Below are 17,479 nucleotides of genomic sequence, written 5' to 3' on the forward strand. Positions count from 1 at the left end.
AAAAATAGTCTCAACATTTATGTAGCTGGGGCAAACAGGTGATCAGCTGGGCATTCTCCAGTTTGAGCAGCACTTGGCTGAGATAATTGTTCACAGGTCAGGTGTTGAGTGTGGACGCTGGAGCTGGATGGATAGGGCAGTGCTCCCAAGAGGCACTGGAGAGCAGCTGTGGAGCCCTTGACAGCATCATATCTCATCTCTCCCTTCCAGTCCCTTGAAGCAGGCTGCTGTATATGAAGAGGCAGGTGAACAGGAATTCGCAGAGACAGAGAGGATTAGAACAACAGTTCCCCCCCCCCCCAAAAATCAAATATTTGAAAATAATGAATACCATGAGACAGGGGTATGAACTCAACAGATTTAAGAATTAACGAAGAAAAACAGCTAGTTATATAGACTGAAGAAGCCTTTATATTTAAGTGGTATTTTTAGAGCAATTCAGGAGGCTGTTTCATTCATGAAAAAGAAATATCTAGAAAAATTGTAAGTTAAAAGTTTGATAGCCAAACTAAAAGTTTCAGTCAATTGATTAAAAAGCTCTCATCTCTAAATATTACTAAATTAGTGAGCTGAAATTATGAGAGAAAAGTTAAGGAACAGAGAAAAGATCCTGAAGTTCTAATATCCATCTAATAGGAGTTCTAGAAAAAGAGAATGGACGCAAACTGAGAACAACATGCCTTAAGGTTAAAAAGGAAGAAGGGTCCCAGAATTGAAGACAGTTTTTAGAATTAAAGGAACGCCAGGGGCAGATTAGGATGAATGTTAAAGAATATCCTTACCTAGTTACTTTCTTGTTTTTTACATTTTTTATTTAAATTCAGTTAACCAACTTAGAGTACATCATTAGTTTCAGATGTAGTATTCAGTAGTTTATCAGTTGCCTGTAACACCCAGTGCTCAACACATCACATACCCTACTTAATGCCCATCATCCAATTACCTCATCCCCCAACCCACCTCTGCTCCAGCAACCCTCAGTTTGTTTCCTATAGTAAAGAGTCTCTCATGGTTTTTCTCCCTCTCTGATGACTTCCCCTCCAGTTTTTCCTCCCTTAATCTATGATCCTCTGCGCTGTTTCTAGATACTTTCTTAATGAAATTTTAGAACCATGGATTAAGAAAAAATCCTGAAAGCCGCAGAGAGGAATCTGGTTACTGTAAGTAAGCAAGGGCCAGATTAATATGAAGCATTTTTTTGGAGGTTGATGTGTTGAGCAACACTAGTTAGAAAGCTTCAGAGTTTGTGAGGAGAAAAATGGTTTTGAACCCAGCCTAATCCTAAACAATCTGCATTCATGTGACAGAGCAAAATAAAGACTTTTGGATTTTGAAACATTGGGGTGGGCAATAGTGGCTATCCACTATTTGTTTGATTTTAGGAACTAAATATCTAACACAATAGAGTAGATGAGTGAGTGGTCTTCAAGATATGACTTAAATGATCTCTCGAAGTCTTCAAGAGAAAAGATGTTAACATTATCATATAGACTTTAGTAAGTTACTAGCTTTTCAGAAAATTTTTTCAGAGATTAAAAATGAAAAGGAGTCGCCAAACTGTGGAAAGAACCAAGATGCCCTTCAACGGATGAATGGATAAGGAAGATGTGGTCCATATACACTATGGAGTATTATGCCTCCATCAGAAAGGACGAATACCCAACTTTTGTAGCAACATGGACAGGACTGGAAGAGATTATGTTGAGTGAAATAAGTCAAGCAGAGAAAGTCAAGTATCATATGGTTTCACTTATTGGTGGAGCATGACAAATAATATAGAGGACAAGGGTAGATGGAGAGGAGAAGGGAGTTGAGGGAAATTGGAAGGGGAGGTGAACCATGAGAGACTATGGACTCTGAAAAACAACCTGAGGGTTTTGAAGGGGCGGGGTGGGAGGGTGGGGGAACCAGGTGGTGGGTATTAGGGAGGGCACAGATTGCATGGAGCACTGGGTGTGGTGAAAAAACAATGAATATTGTTACGCTGAAAATAAATAAAAAATTTAATAAAAAAAAAAAAAAATGAAAAGGAAATCCTAAACTGCTGAACAACATAACGTTTCCTAGAGTGAGTAACACTTCTTGTTTGACAATTGACCCTCATTGAAACTGCTTATCTTATCCAGGGAAGAACCAAGATAAAGGAATAAAAATAATTATATCTGTTTTATGTCCTGTTTGTTCTAAGATATGGGAAAGAATTCATGAAGGTACTGTAGTTTCTCACTCTTTTTTTGTGTTGGTTTGGTCTGGTATGCTAGAAAAAGCTACCAAGATAAAAATGTTTATGCCTCACCACTAATAACAAATGAGAATAGCCCCATCAAAATTAAAGTTAAATAGAAACTCCTTTTGAAGTAGAATGATAGGAAATGGATATTAGCCAAAATTAGTATGAATCTGTAAATTTGTAAATATTTAAATAGGCTCCCATAATGTGGATCCCTCCAGATTTTCAGCATGATCCTGAGGTGTTTGAAGAGATCTGGGCCTTTGGTCCTAAGGACAGGGTAGAGTGACTCAGGTTCAGTGAAACCTCAGACGGTGATGTAGTAGATGAATGGGGTCATACTGAGTCGTCTTCAGCAACTTATGGATCGCTTTTAATGATATGATCATTGAAGGTTAAAGAGTGGGAATACTTTCAACCATCTTCACCAGGATTTCACCCTTGAGGAATAGTAGATTTTCATCTTCATTTATGGAAGGTTGTCAGAAACCTGGGAAATGGGAAGTGACTGGATCTTTTAGTGGTTGGGGGAAATTAGGAGTTGCTAGAATCTTTTCAATATTAATTAAAAAAACAATTTACAATTATGAAAATAGCTTTTTCCTGAAAACAGTATAAAAATAGATAAATAGGACAATTTGATGGGAGGAGAAAATTGAACATATAATGGCTAGTATTTGTGCTTTAACAAAAAAATAAATGTTTTGTGTATGCAGTTTATTCTTTAAATATCAGTGCCACTTGTGTTCAACATCTAATTCCCAGCAAGGACTTACATATTCTTTGAAATAGAATTTGATTTTTACTGTCTTGTGACAGATGGCTTTTTTTATCAGAGATATTTTTATGAAAAGCCATGATCTCCCTGACTGGAAAGAACGAAAGAATCAAGTTTGGCTTTTGAACATAAATTGTATAACACCTCAAAGAAAATTAAAGTTATAGTATTATGTTAAAGAAGGCAGATTCATTACTAGAGAAGTCAGTCTGGAGACTGCTGCAAACATTTCTTTGTTTTACTGTATTGTAACAACATAATTGGAAGAGGTTTGCGAAATAAATGCAGAAAGATAAAATTAGTTATATCACTCTTACTGACATAGCTGCCCTCTGATTAAAGGGTAGCAAGTTTAATAGGATGGATGCTTGCCTAGAATAGAAAGAAGGGAGATTTTCTAAGAAGGATGAGAAGGAGGAGGTAAATCATACTCAATTTACACATAGAGTATGATTAACATTCACTCTTTGGTATAAATCAGCACCTCATATATTATTGATTGATTTGGTAAAAATAAAGTTTCAAGAAAACATAAAGGTCTTTAACCCAATCTATTTTGCTCTTCCTGGGAAAAATGAAAACCCAAAAAAGTATGTAGAAGTGCATCCTGAATCTTTGCCAGGTGGTGAGCATATTGTAGTAAGTGCACATGATAAACAGGGGCGGTATTTAGTGCTATTAAGACAAAGTTTAGTTTCTCAAGAATCTAAAACTGCACACATTGGTTTCATTTAGCCCACATGACAGGAACAATCTGTAACTATTCAATCTGTTGCCTTGTTCTGATAGATGTGTATGGACTCAGAAAAACATATGATCTACACCTTTGGTGGTAGAATTTTGACATGTAATGGCAGCGTAGACGACAGCAGAGCCAGTGAACCACAGTTCAGTGGGTTGTTTGCTTTCAACTGTCAATGTCAAACTTGGAAACTTCTTCGAGAGGACTCCTGTAATGCTGGGCCTGAGGACATCCAGTCTCGGATAGGACACTGCATGCTATTCCACTCAGTAAGAATATTCTATACATTGTATTGTTATTTTGTCATGTATATTCTCAATAGGAAAAGAAGTAGTAAAATCCAGATCTTCAGAGAGCGATCAAAATAGTGTTAGCAATGATAGACAAAAGTAAAACTTCCTCAGCAGTGAACTGGTTGCTAAGTATGAGACTCTTTCGTTAACTTAGTAATTCCTAAATAGTTATTACTCAAATACTAATCTAGACACTTTTATGACTAACTACTGCTTATCTACTGCAGATACCATACCTATTTCTCTTTCTTAAACCTTTCTACTTACTGGTTTCTCTTAGCAACTAGAAGATCAATTATTTTATTTTATTTTCCTCTCTGCCACTCTCCATTAAGTATGAAGAATTAAGAATTGACTTTATAGAATTAGAATTTAAATTTATCAGCAAAACCAATATGGAGACATGTTTTTAACCTCTTCAGATGTTAGAGTGAAAAGTTGGGCTTCTTTCTGTTAACATAACCTTAAAAACATATTGTGGACTATTTTAAACATCTATCAAAGTAGAAGAATTTAATAAATTCCTGCGTACTTTATCTGTTTCAACAGTTATCAATATACCACTGTTCACTTTTCATATATCTATTCCACTTAAATTTCATTTCTTCAGTGTTTTTCCAATTCTTAAGTTTATCCTGAAATTTTATTTTGCTGGGCAAATCCCAACATGTCATTACACCTGTAAATAATATGGTATATCACTAACAGATAAGGATTTTTTAATAAACGTAATAATGATACCACTGTAATATTCACCCAGAGCAACAATATAGTTGGTTTATTCAAGTCAGACTCTAAAACGGGTCTGTGTATTATATTTGGTTGTTATGTCTCTTAAATTTCTTTTAAGTGTGACAGTACTCCCTGCTCCTATTTTTTTACACCCTTGTATTCCATTTATTTACTTGTTAAAGAGACTGAATCATATGTACTCTCAAATTTCCTATATTCTTGATTTGGCTAATTTTATCCTTGTGGCATTGTGATCGTTTAGTCTCCGTATTTCCTATAAGCTAGTAGTTAGATCCAGAGGCTTGATTTTAGATGTTCTCTCTTTTTTTGGAAGGGTGGGAAATACAAAAGGAGAAGTGCAAGAATACTTCATCAAAGATGATCTGATTGCAAAATATCAAGAGACATTTAATGTGCAGTTATCATACTTTTGGTGATTTGAAAATTATTCGATGGGTTTGGGTGTTATCAGTCTGATTGATCAGTAGTAAAGGTTCTTGTCCACATTTTACCAAATGGCTTTTGCAGTCATTGATAATCATTGTGTAGGGTTTGTAAAACAGTGATTTTTCTAATTATGTTATTTATTCTGTAATTATTAACTGATTCTGTTATTAAAAACGTATCCTCATTAACTATTTGGCTACCCTGATATGTACACCACGCAGGATAGGTAATATATATGTTTGGGTTTTTTCTGTATTACTTTTCATATTAATGAGTTGAAGCTCCAAAATTAACCAATATATTTTTTAAGCATTATTATGAACTTGTAGACTTTTATATATATTTGATGTTTTTAATCCAGTGCTGTCATTATTTTTTTTGATGCCCAAATTTTTGTTTGTCGAGTAGACGTGCCCCCTTCTCAGTATACGCATACATATAGCTATATACACACATATGTATATTATATAAATACATGTATCTTTTTAGTAAGGAAAATTAAATCATTAGTTCATACTGACATGACCGATTCAAATTAAGAATTATTGAGTTTTTAAATATAATATCCTTTTGATTTTGTATTTATGTATCTTTTAAGGTTAAAATCCTACTTCCTAATGACAGTATTATATTACTCCTTATGTCTTTCTATAATACTTACAGAATCACAGAACTAAGAAAAATTACTGAATGTTTCAGGTTGCTTTCATACTATTTTTCTGTTTAGGATATAGCTAGGGATGAGTGGTCAAAAAAAATTAAATCACTAGAAATACTATTTTGTGAGCATGTCTCTTTGTGGTCATATCTTTATAGATATGTTTATTAGAGATAGGTTTATTTCATTGTTTTTCGAATTTCAGGGATTGCTTTTTTTCTTTTGCGTTGATTATCTAAAAGCAATGTGCATAGTTCCAAAGGCAAAACCGAAAGTTAGTGTACTTTTGGAGAGATCTGGTTTCTATCTATCTTCCTTGCTCTGTCCCTTCCCATAAAGGTCTTTAATAAGCTTCTTTCAGAAAGAAACAAACATACACACATTCCTTTTTTTCCTTTCTTATGCAAAGGATGTGCCCTGAATTCATTATTCTATACCTTGCTTTTTTACTTTGATAAGGTATCCTAGAGATCACCTTTTAGTACATAGAGAGGGTCATCATTCCTCTTTATACCAGCATAGTACTCCATTGCATGGGATCTGTCATAAAATTGCTTTTATAGAGGTTGAAATTTTAGAAGGATCATTTTGAATTCTTCATGGAAGTGATTACTTTCTCCCTTCTTTGCCCTTTTTCCTTATTTTTCAGAAAAATCGTTGCCTATATGTATTTGGTGGCCAGCGATCGAAGACCTATTTGAATGATTTCTTTAGTTATGATGTGGACTCTGATCATGTAGACATAATATCAGATGGCACCAAGAAAGACTCTGGAATGGGTAAAGACATATAGTGATTCTTCTCTCCTGTCTTAACTACTTTAAGTAGAAGAGTATATGTAGTCCATTTTCTTTTCTTTCTAACCATTCTTCACCCTTTCCCCATGTCTTTAATTGAAGTAATTCTGAGTAAGAGGAAGAAAAATCTACCAGCTGTATTATCCAGTTTTATATGTTTAAAACATACAAGTTATTACATTATTTGAGCAGAAAGACTATATGTAAATTTCCAAAGGCATTATTTATGTGTGTGCTTGCTTGGTGGGGGGCTTTCCAAGAATTAATATCTTAAAAACTGTCTTATTCTATGTTTGCTGTTCCGTTCCACCTTATGCTTTCATTGTAGTGACTTATATATTAGGCACTAACATGGCAGAGTATGTCTTTGTTCTGAGAGAGGACTTCATGTAACTGGTAACGACTTTTAAGTTTGCAAGCTTAGCATCCAAGTTATTCTCGTAATAGGGTGACTGGTTTGCCCGAGTTGGTCTCAGTGTTATGTATATTGCCCTGGCATAGTTATTAGTAGTACCCCTGATTCACTCTCAAGTATCTTATTTTAGATAATAATTTACATAGTTACCCTGCATAGCAGTCACTTTGCCTGTGATTATTATACATAGATGAATGGTATTTGTTTAAGATGCAGTGGTTTAAAGTGCCTAATTTGAGAAATTAGATCAGTTTGCTTTTTCTTTTAGCAACTATAAAAACTGATACTTTTATTAAAACAGTTCATATTTATGAGAAAAAAAACTTTAAAAAACATTTTAACAGAAGATAGTATCGTAGGGGCACCTGGGTGGCTCAGTGGGTTAAAGCCTCTGCCTTCAGCTCAGGTCATGATCCCAGGGTCCTGGGATCGAGCCCCACATCAGGCTCTCTGCTCAGCAGGTAGCCTGTTTCCCTCTCTCTCTCTCTCTCTCTCTGCCTGCCTCTCTGCCTACTTGTGATCTCTGTCAAATAAATAAATAAAATCTTTTTTTTATAAATAAATAAAATCTTAAAAAAAAAAAGAGAGAGAAGATAGTATCGTAATTAAAAAGTGCACATGAAGGGACCCTCAGGACACTTCTCCCATACTTCCTACTAGGCAGAGGCTAGAGCTTTATTTTCTGGGGGAAATAAGTACAGAGGTGTTTTTTCTACCATGCTTAAACTACTTCCCAGAATTTAAAAAAAAAAAAGTGGCAAAGAGTGATAGTAACAAAGACTCAGTACAACAGTTCACTCTGGGTAAGCTTTAATGACTATCATTTGAAGATTTTTAAAAATGAGTTATTATTATATAGTAATTTGCAAAATTGATCAATATAATGCTTTGTTCATGGTCATGGCTAGCTTTAGCACCAGTAAAGTGTGATAATTTGATTATCAAAGTAATAATATGCTCATTGTAAAGCATTTGGAAAACATAGAAAGATGTAAAAAAGAAATTATCAAACCATCCAGATGTATCTATTATCATTTTGATATATTTCCCTCTAGTTTTTAAAAATTTATTTATTGTAGGGGCACCTGGGTGGCTCAGTGGGTTGAGTATCCGACTCTTGATTTCAGCTCAAATCGTGATCTCAGGGTCATGGGATCAAGCCCCACATCAGGCTCCACACTGGCCATGGAGCCTCCTTGGGATTCTCTCTCCCTCTGCCCCTCCCCCATGATTCTCTCAAAAAACTTTTTTATTGTCTAAAATTTAACACAATTTTATCTTCTGTTTTTAAATACACATTAAATTGTGGTAATTTTTTTCATCATTATAGTTTTACTACCATGGAGTACAGGTATTAGGAGAAGTGACAAGTGTGGATTCATTTCCTATTACTGCTATAGTCAACTCTTAAAAATCAGAATCATCAGTTTTGCTGTGTGTTCTTTAATTTTTAATTGACTTATGGTGAATTATTCCATGCAAACAAGTTCATTCATTAACTTAATAATATTTGTCAGACATCTGCTAGCACCTAAGCTTGACCCTCTCCCTTCCTCTCTCCCAACATATTTCAGTACCATCTATATGCCATGTATGTTTGAGGTGCTTGAGAGATAGCTGTAGGCCTGGGATAAAATCCGTCCTCTCAGAGGACTCACATGCTGATGGGGAGACTTGCAGTTGCCATTAAGTACTGTGAAGAAAAAACATTGGCTGCCATGAGAATAAGTCACAGGGGAGGTCCCTTATAGATAGAGCAGGTTGGAAAGCCATCTCTGCAGGGATGATCATCTTCAAGATTTCAGATGAGAAGTAGAGAACTAAGAAGAACCATGTTAAGTGAGAGAAGAGCAAGTATAAAAGTCCCAAAGCAGGAAAGAACATAGTGTGTTCCAGAAAGAGTTGAGGGTGGGGAAGTTGGCATAAAATGAGGGTAGAAAAATGGTTAAAACTCTTGATTGTTCAGTGCCTTGTACAAATGCAAGAAGTTTGGATTTTTTTTTCCTAAATAAAATTGTAGTTATTAAAAGGTGTAATGCCAGAGGCTTGATCTGATTAATTGAAATTTTGGAAATTTCATTCTTTTGCCTAGATACACATTTTCCAAGTGCTTGATTTTGACAGTATGCCTACAAGTTACAGTGTCCAGAGGCTGTATGGTGCTTTAATTGAGGTTTTTTATGGCAGAGTTGAACGTCTGGTTAGACTGCATACTTGAAACGTTTTCCTGCCTAAAACTGTTGTGGTTTTACTTGGAATTGTGGAACCTCAGTGGTTCTTTTGGCACAGTAGAGTGAAACTAAAATCACTTTCATTTTTCTGTCTTTTTTCCCCTCCATCTCCCTCCATCCTTTCTTCCCTTCTTCCTCCTTCTTCCTCTCCCTCTCCTCCTTTCCCTCTTTCTCTCTTCCTTCCTATTCATCCCTTCTTTTCTACCCCCCACCCATGTGCCGTTGTCTCTCTCTTTGTCTGTCTCCCCTGGGCCCCAGAGGTTTCTGATACCCATGTGGACACAGTTGAGAACCACTCTTTCAGCTCCAGAGCCTATCTCAGTCCTTAGTCAAGTAACCTTGATCAAGTTAACTTATTTCTCAGTCTTAGCTTGTGTGTCTGTAAGTGACCAAAATTATATCGTGTCCCTGCTTGTGGCTATTCTAAGAGTAGAGATAGATTGACCCTCTGGTTTTGGCTAGTGTTACTTAGTTTTCCCACGAATGTGCTAATGCTATCTGCAGGTTCACTGATCTAGTTAGTAATTAAGTAATGCCAGTTTTACCTCCATCTTCTATTTCCATTGCAACTTCACTAGTTTGAGCTATCAGCACCTATTTGGCCTTTGTTCCTAATCTTCTTCCTCTTCTTTATTTGTTTGTTTGTTGAGAGAGAGCGAGTAAGTGCGAGTGACCAGGGAGGGGAAGAGAAAAAGAGAGAGGATCTCAAGCAGGCTCCATGCTCAGTGCAGAGCCTGACGTTGAGCCTGACCTCATGACTCTTGAGATCATGACCTGAGCTGAAATCAAGAGTCAGACGCTTAACTGACTAAACTACCCAGGCATCCCCATTTGTTTTTAAAAGATTTTCTTTTTTTTTAAAGTGGTCTCTACATCCAGCTTGGGACTTAAACTCACAAACCTGAGATCAAGAGCCACGAGGTCCACTCACTGAGCCAGTCGGGTGCTCCCAAAACATATCTTGTTTACTCTGAAAAATGACTGAAAAAAAATAATCATTTTTTTTCCCAAGGGCTTTTCAAGTTCTTATGTTTACAGTAGTCATTTTGTGCTGAGAATACAGTTGGTAAATATTTACTTGATTACGCTTGGCTATAATAATTGGTCGTCGTCGTCTTGTGTATGCCACCTCTCCCCCCATCTCATTCTCTGTACTGCAAGCAGAATAGAGCAGTTTTGTGTTACCAGTGAAGTGCAAAAATGTGTGCTTGGATATTTATTCAACAGTTACTTTTTGGTCACCTGCTGTGTTCCAGATAATAAGCTAAGTGCTAGAGATACAATTGTGAATAAGGGTTCTATCTTCTAGAGCTCACAGTTGTGCATGGGGAAAACAAAGAAGTAGATTAACAATCTTACTTTTGGATTACTGCTAATAAGATAAAGTAATTTTAAAAATATAAACTCTGGGCACCTGGGTGGCACAGTCAGTTAAGCGTCTGACTCTTGGTTTCTGCTCAGGTCATGATCTTACTGTTGTGGTATCAAGCCCCATGTCTGGCTCTGCACTCAGTGCAGAGTCTGCTTAATTTTCTCTCTCCCTCTTTCTCTCTGCTCCCCTATTCACAGCTTTCCCTCCCTCTCTTTCTCTCGAGTAAATAAATATTTTTTTAAATAATAAAATAGGGGCACCTGGGTGGCTCAGTGGATTAAGCTGCTGCCTTTGGCTCAGGTCATGATCTCAGGGTCCAGGGATCGAGCCCCACATCGGACTCTCTGCTCAGCGGGGAGCCTGTCCCCCCTCCCCTTCCTGCCTCTCTGCCTACTTGTGATCTCTGTCAAATAAATAAATAAAATCTTTAAAAATAAAAAAAAATAAAATATAAAATGTAAACATGATAGGCCTTCTTCCTTGATTAAAATTTTTTGTTGTGTCCCTTTGCCCTGTAGATTAAATCTAAACTCCCCCTGACTCCTAGTTTCCTTTATGATATGCCCCACCTTAATTAGCTTTCCAGCCCCATTTTTAGTATCCACCCTCACCTTGCCACCAGTTCTTTGTTTCCTGACCACTGAATATTAATTCTTTATAGATACACTTTTTCTTGCCTTTGGGTTTTTGTCCGTGCTGTTCTCCCTACCTGATTCACTCTTCTGTCTGACCTCAAAGTGTAACTAACTTTTGCACATCTTTTCAGATCTTAGTTTACAGGTCATTGTCTCCTGAAATTCTCTAACTCCTCAAGCCCAGATTAGTAATTAAAGCATATGGTTCTAATCTTCATTGGTAACACAATTCTAGATATTCATCTAGTATAATCTTGACTCTGCTTTTCAAAATCTTTGAAAAGCTTAGCTGAAATACAGGATTTCTTAAAGAACACTCAGTCTTTTCAGTACTCTAGATCTCCTAAAAAATCTTTCACTGAATTAAGGTAGACCAAACCGAAAACCTCATGTCAGAACTTTGGTATATTCCATTGTCCTCCCATGGGATTACTTTCACCTGATTTTTAAAAGCCCATTTAGGGGCACCTGGGTGGCTCAGTGGGTTAAAGCCTCTGCCTTCAGCTCAGGTCATGATCCCAGGGTCCTGGGATCGAGCCCCACATCAGGCTCGCTGCTCAGCGGGGAGCCTGCTTCTCCCTCTCTCTCTGTCTGCCTCTCTGCCTACTTGTGATCTCCGTCTGTCAAATAAATAAATAAAATTTAAAAATAAAATAAAATAAAAGTCCATTTAATTTTATTTTATCTTACTATGTTATTATTTATAAGCCATGAAAAGCCCTTCTAAGGACAAGGGAAAGTACTATTTAAATTCCCACTTTATTAAATATTAGAAAATACCAATTTTGGGGACACGTGGATGGCTCAGTAGGTTGGGCTGTGACCCTTGATCTCAGCTCGGGTCATGATCTCAGGGTGGTGGGATCGAGCTGTGTATCAGGCTCCATGCTCAGCGTCCCTTTCCTTCTGCTCCTCCCACTCACACGTGCATGCTCTCTTTCTCTCTCTCTTTGAAATAAATAAAATCTTATTTAAAAAAAAGAAAATAGCAATTTTATTCATTACATGGATGCTCTGTAGCTTATTTAAACATTCTGTTTATTAACTGTTGTTCTAAAGCTTTTCTACTACAGTTAATTACTGTAATTTGAGATGGACTTAACATATAATTACTATGTTTATCTGTGATTCAGTAATGTGGGTTATTTGATTAAAACTGCATTTATGATGGGAGTTTCAAATGCATTGTTTGAAATCATAGAAGAAATTTGAATTATTAAGATCATCAATTAGAAATGGCGTATCTGGGGTGCCTGGGTGGCTCAGTGGGTTGAGTGCCTTCGGCTGAGGTCATGATTCCCGGGTCCTGGAATCGAGCCCCCGAGCTGGGCTCCCTGCTCATTCTCTCTCTCTCTCTCTCAAATAAATAAAATCTTTAAAAAAAATAAAAGAAAGAAAAAAAGAAATGGCATATCTAATTGTAAAATTGCTGCTGCTTTTTATAACTTTTTATTGTGTTAGATACTATAACATCTTAAATGGTTGCTCTTTATAATCATTTAAATGTATTATCTTAGGTTTAACATCTCAAGATTTGAAGAAATTTCAACTCTTACTTTTTAACTAGAGTGTAACAATGTTATGCTCCCCTCAGAAAGAAATTACAATTTAAATCAGTGGATTGGCAGCTGCTTAGAAAGAAGGGATTTATTAGTATTGTGTCTAACACATACATAATTACATCAAAATTCAGCACATCTAAAATTTGGGTTTATTTCTGAATAACTTTTGGCAAGCACAGGGGGTTTAGCAGACTCCCCATATGTAAGCTCTGTATTTAACACTAATTGAAAATTATGTTTAGAAGATAGTCTGTCACACCACCAGAGCTTTATAGTTTGCTATAGAAACTCAGTTTATTTTAATAGGATTACTTTCTCATATGTGTATTATTCAAGGTAGCAAACATATATGAGTCTTCACCATTTGGCAGATGCTAAGTCAGACATTGGTGATACAGAGCTCTTACAGCTTAGTTCTGTTCTGTAGTAGTTTTGTGTTTACTTGTTTTGTTCCTTAACATCTGTTGACTGTATTTTCCCACATCTGTCACTGTTTATTCCATTCTGTTCTAACCATAGTGGCAGATTGGTATAATTGAAAGAATAGTGAATTGAGAATCAGAAGACTTGGTCTCTCTTCATCTGGATCTGCCACTCATCCCTCTGCAACTTTGGCAAAATTGTATACATAACTTTTCTGAGCCTGATTATTCATCCGAAAATGAGGTTGGACCAGTTGATCTTAAGGCCTCATGTAGCTCCAAAATTTTGACAGTTCAATTTCATTCCCTTCTGCTATCAGGCTGTGAAAGTAACATGAGGGCTATGTTCGTAATGTCTGCAAGTTCTAATTTATCTATAAACATTTTCATGAAAACCTTAAAAGCAAAGTCTTAAAAGATTTTTAGTTCAACTAACGGAATTGGTCAAACATTGACATTATTGACATTGTTTTCTCATAAATAAGTGTGTGTGTTTGTATGTATGTAATTATATAGAATAAGTCCTTGTGAATTGGACCCTTTTAGACTTCTGACAATTAACTAAATCAGGCCAATTCAGCAGTATAGAGAAGATTCTGAAGCTAATGATTTGCTGTCATTAACGTAGATTAGTTACTAAGCTAGGAAATGGTAGTGTTTATTTTCCGTGCAACTGGGCTTCATTGCTTTCCAGTTAGCATCTTTTATATCTGTTGTGCCATTCTGATAAAATCGTATTCTGTACTTTTTTCCCTCTCATCATTATTGTCAATACTAATTTTACATAATTTTTCCCCTTCTACTCTCCCAGGGGTGTTTTTGCTAGTTATAAGCTTGTATAAGTGTTGTGTATTTTTAATATAAAATTTAGGTCATTTGATAGTAAATATGAATTAAAGTTCACCAGCAAAAACAAACATGCAACAACAGTAAGACAGTTTTGAAAATGAAAAGTAATGTAGTGGGATGCCTGGGTGGCTCAGTTGGTTAAGCCACTGCCTTCGGCTCAGGTCGTGATTCCGGGGTCCTGGGATCGAGTCCCACATCGGGCTCCTTGCTTGGCGGGGAGCCTGCTTCTCTCCCTGCCTCTGCCTGCCTCCCTGCCTGCTTGTGTGTACTCTCTCTCTCTCTCTCTGGCAAATAAATAAATTATTAAAAAAAGAAGAAGACAAATTTTAAAAAAAAGTAATGTAGTATTAACACTACCAGATATTTATAAAGGTACAGTTTTGTACAGAATGGAATGGAACAGAACAGATAGTATAAAAGGATGTAAATGCTTAGAGCTGGCACTGGCAACTTTCAAAAAGAAAGCAAGGCCAAGAGAATTGTAGGGATGTTTACCTAGCACCATGATTTGGTTAAATTGCTGAAACAATCCTGGAGCTGCCCACTTGCAAAATTTTGATATATGAGCTCATTAATCAACTGTTACTCAGGTTTTCTGTTACTTGAAGCTGAAAATAACCTAACAAATAGAGAAATTTTAGAAAGTTGTTTTTATTAAACTTATATTTCTGTGACAGTTCTGAAGTTGTATTTTTTTTTCCTGTGTCTTAACTGAAGTAACTAATAATATGTGCATTGGATTATGAAGCAAAAATAGAGTTGAGATTATTCATGAATTAATGCAATGATGTATCTTCCTCAGGAATTGAAATAACTTCAAAAATATCTCTGTTGTCTTTTTAGCCTCCCTGTAGGCTTTCCTTATGTTACAAATTCTGGTAATCTTCCCCTATTGGGTCAACCAAAGAAGAGGAAAAGAAAAATGTGATTTAGACTGTCAGATAAAATCATTTTTTAGCTGCCCTATTTCAAGTTTTAAAAATGTTAGAGAGGGGCGCCTGGGTGGCTCAGTGGGTTAAGCCTCTGCCTTCGGCTCAGGTCATGATCTCCGGGTCCTGGGATCAAGCCCCACATTGGGCTCTCAGCTTGCTGGGGAGCCTGCTTTCCCCTCTCTCTCTCTGCCTGCCTCTATGCCTACTTGTGATCTCTCTGTCAAATAAATAAAGTCTTTTTAAAAAATAAAAGTTTTCAAAATTTTCAAAATAAAAATGTTAAAAAATAGGAGAGTTGAAGAATGATCATTGTAATTTCCTGGAAAAACTAAAAACAAGTTGGGTGTAATAGTTGTGTTGTTCTTATCTTCTGTTTCCTCAGACAAGTGTTCTTTCAAAATGTATTCATGATTAACAAATGATCTTGTTTACTGATCTGTTTAATTTTTCTGTGTGAGTCAGTTTATAAAGACTAGTAAAGATTTATGCCATTCAATTGAGCTTTTTGCCAGTTGAATCTAAAAGCTTTTAAAATATTATATGTTACAGCTCTCCTATTCTTTTCCCCTCACCTCACAACTACCCATTAGAAACCATTAAATTCATAAAAATAGCCTTTTTTTCTTCTTGGGAAGAAAATTAATACAGAAGACTGTTAATAGTTATAACATATTAGAATGAAAACTTCTTCCTTGGTTTTGACCTTTAGAACTTTTTAGTTTTTGATAATGCCATTTTTGTTCAACCAGTTTTTATTTCAATAAAATTACTATAGAAGTAATGCAGTGTGCATAATTCATAAAGCAGAATTCAAACAATATAGAAAGAAAATTATTTCTGCCGGAGTTGCAAACTAACATAGTTCCCTTCCTAAGGGAACTTATTTATAAGGAAAAATTTTGACTCTTCCCAGACCCAAACCCCAGAAATAAGCCCTAGAAAAATAAAATGAGAGGCAACTGGCTTCCAGAAGCTCTTTTAAATGAGATAGAATGCTTTCTGTCCCCTGAATTACCTTGAGTTAATTCTTGTTCCTTCACTATAGAAACTAGCTTATACAACTAGTGCAGAATCCAAAGAACATTATGGCAGTGCATAAACCCTACTTGTGTTAAGAATTGGTGAAAATAGATGTGGCCTGACCATCTGCTCTCAGTAATCCATTTCTCTTTCATCCTTCAAGTTCAGGAAAATTGCCTTCTACTTACCCTAAAGGGTCTAAAGCCGTGAAACCCTTACATAGGGGGATGATAGTAAGTAGAGTAATTAACTGGTTCTTTGTGAATAGGCTTCACTACTTAATGGCTCTTCCCCTCCATTTTCCTTAAATTCACTAGTGCTAATGCTACTTAAGGCCTGACCTTTGGTCCCCCCCTGATATATCTTAAAAGAAATAATAGCTGGTATGTTGAAAATACTACCTCACAGAGATATAACTAGATAGCTGAGGACTACAGATGTCTCAAAAGAACTCAGTAAACTGACAACATATATGATCTAAAGCAGAATTATTACAATTGTTGAACCAGGAGTTCAAAACAAGCATAATTAATATAAAGATATAAAGGGACGTACTAGTAATATGAAATAAGATCTAAAAATTGTAAAAACAGAACCAAATGGAAATACTAGATACGGGAAATATATTTGAAATGAAGACTACAACAAATATTATAAATAGAATGGCTGTGAATGAATTAATTAGTTGAAAGATGAGAATGAATATTCTTTAGGGAAAAAATAGGAAAGAAAAAAGATAAAGAGATAGAAAATATAAAAAAAGGGGCGCCTGGGTATCTCAGTCAGTTAAGCACCTGCCTTCAGTTTAGGTCATGATCTTGGGGTCCTGAGATCAAGTCCTGTGTCTGGTTCCCTGCTCATCAGGAAGTCTGCTTCTCCCTATACCCCTCCCCTCACTCAGGCTAGTTCTCTCTCTCTCTCTCTTTCTCAAATAAATAAAATTTAAAAATATATATATAAAAGAAAAACTAGAGGATATGGAAAGGAATTGTGCAAGTGTGAACATCCTAACAGCAGTAACAGGAGAAAAAAATAAAAATTTAAGAGGGCAGAATAATTGAAAAAATGAGGGAGGTACATTTGCTAGAATTTGGAAGCAAAAGGCCTCAGATTGGTGAAAGGGCTTATAGTGTACCTGACAGGAAGAATAAAGGGACACCTACCTAGACATATTAAAGTTTGCTTAAGAATATCAAAGACAGAGGGAAGATTAGGAAAGAATTCAGAGAGAAAGATGACATACAAAAGGAAAGATGGGTGAGTGGATGGAAGGATGGATGGATGGATGGGTGGTCGGACATCAGATAGCTCAACAGCAGTAGTGGATGAAAGAAAACAGTAAAGTTAAAAAGTGATCAAGGAGG

At 36.1% G+C, this 17,479-nt stretch overlaps 1 protein-coding gene across 2 annotated transcripts in view; it reads left to right on the forward strand.

Annotated features, from left to right (window-relative positions):
• The window catches only part of MKLN1 (muskelin 1), a 182,181-nt gene that overhangs the window by 120,668 nt on the left and 44,034 nt on the right, over nt 1-17,479 (forward strand). For both annotated transcript variants that reach the window (XM_080818012.1, XM_080818013.1), the window contains exons 11-12: nt 3,798-4,019; nt 6,530-6,659. In XM_080818012.1, coding sequence (XP_080674138.1) covers nt 3,798-4,019; nt 6,530-6,659 — 352 coding nt within the window. The remainder of the gene's footprint in view (nt 1-3,797; nt 4,020-6,529; nt 6,660-17,479) is intronic.

This window comes from Martes martes (genome assembly GCF_963455335.1).
Source record: "Martes martes genome assembly, chromosome: 11".
Taxonomy (NCBI): Eukaryota; Metazoa; Chordata; class Mammalia; order Carnivora; family Mustelidae; genus Martes; species Martes martes.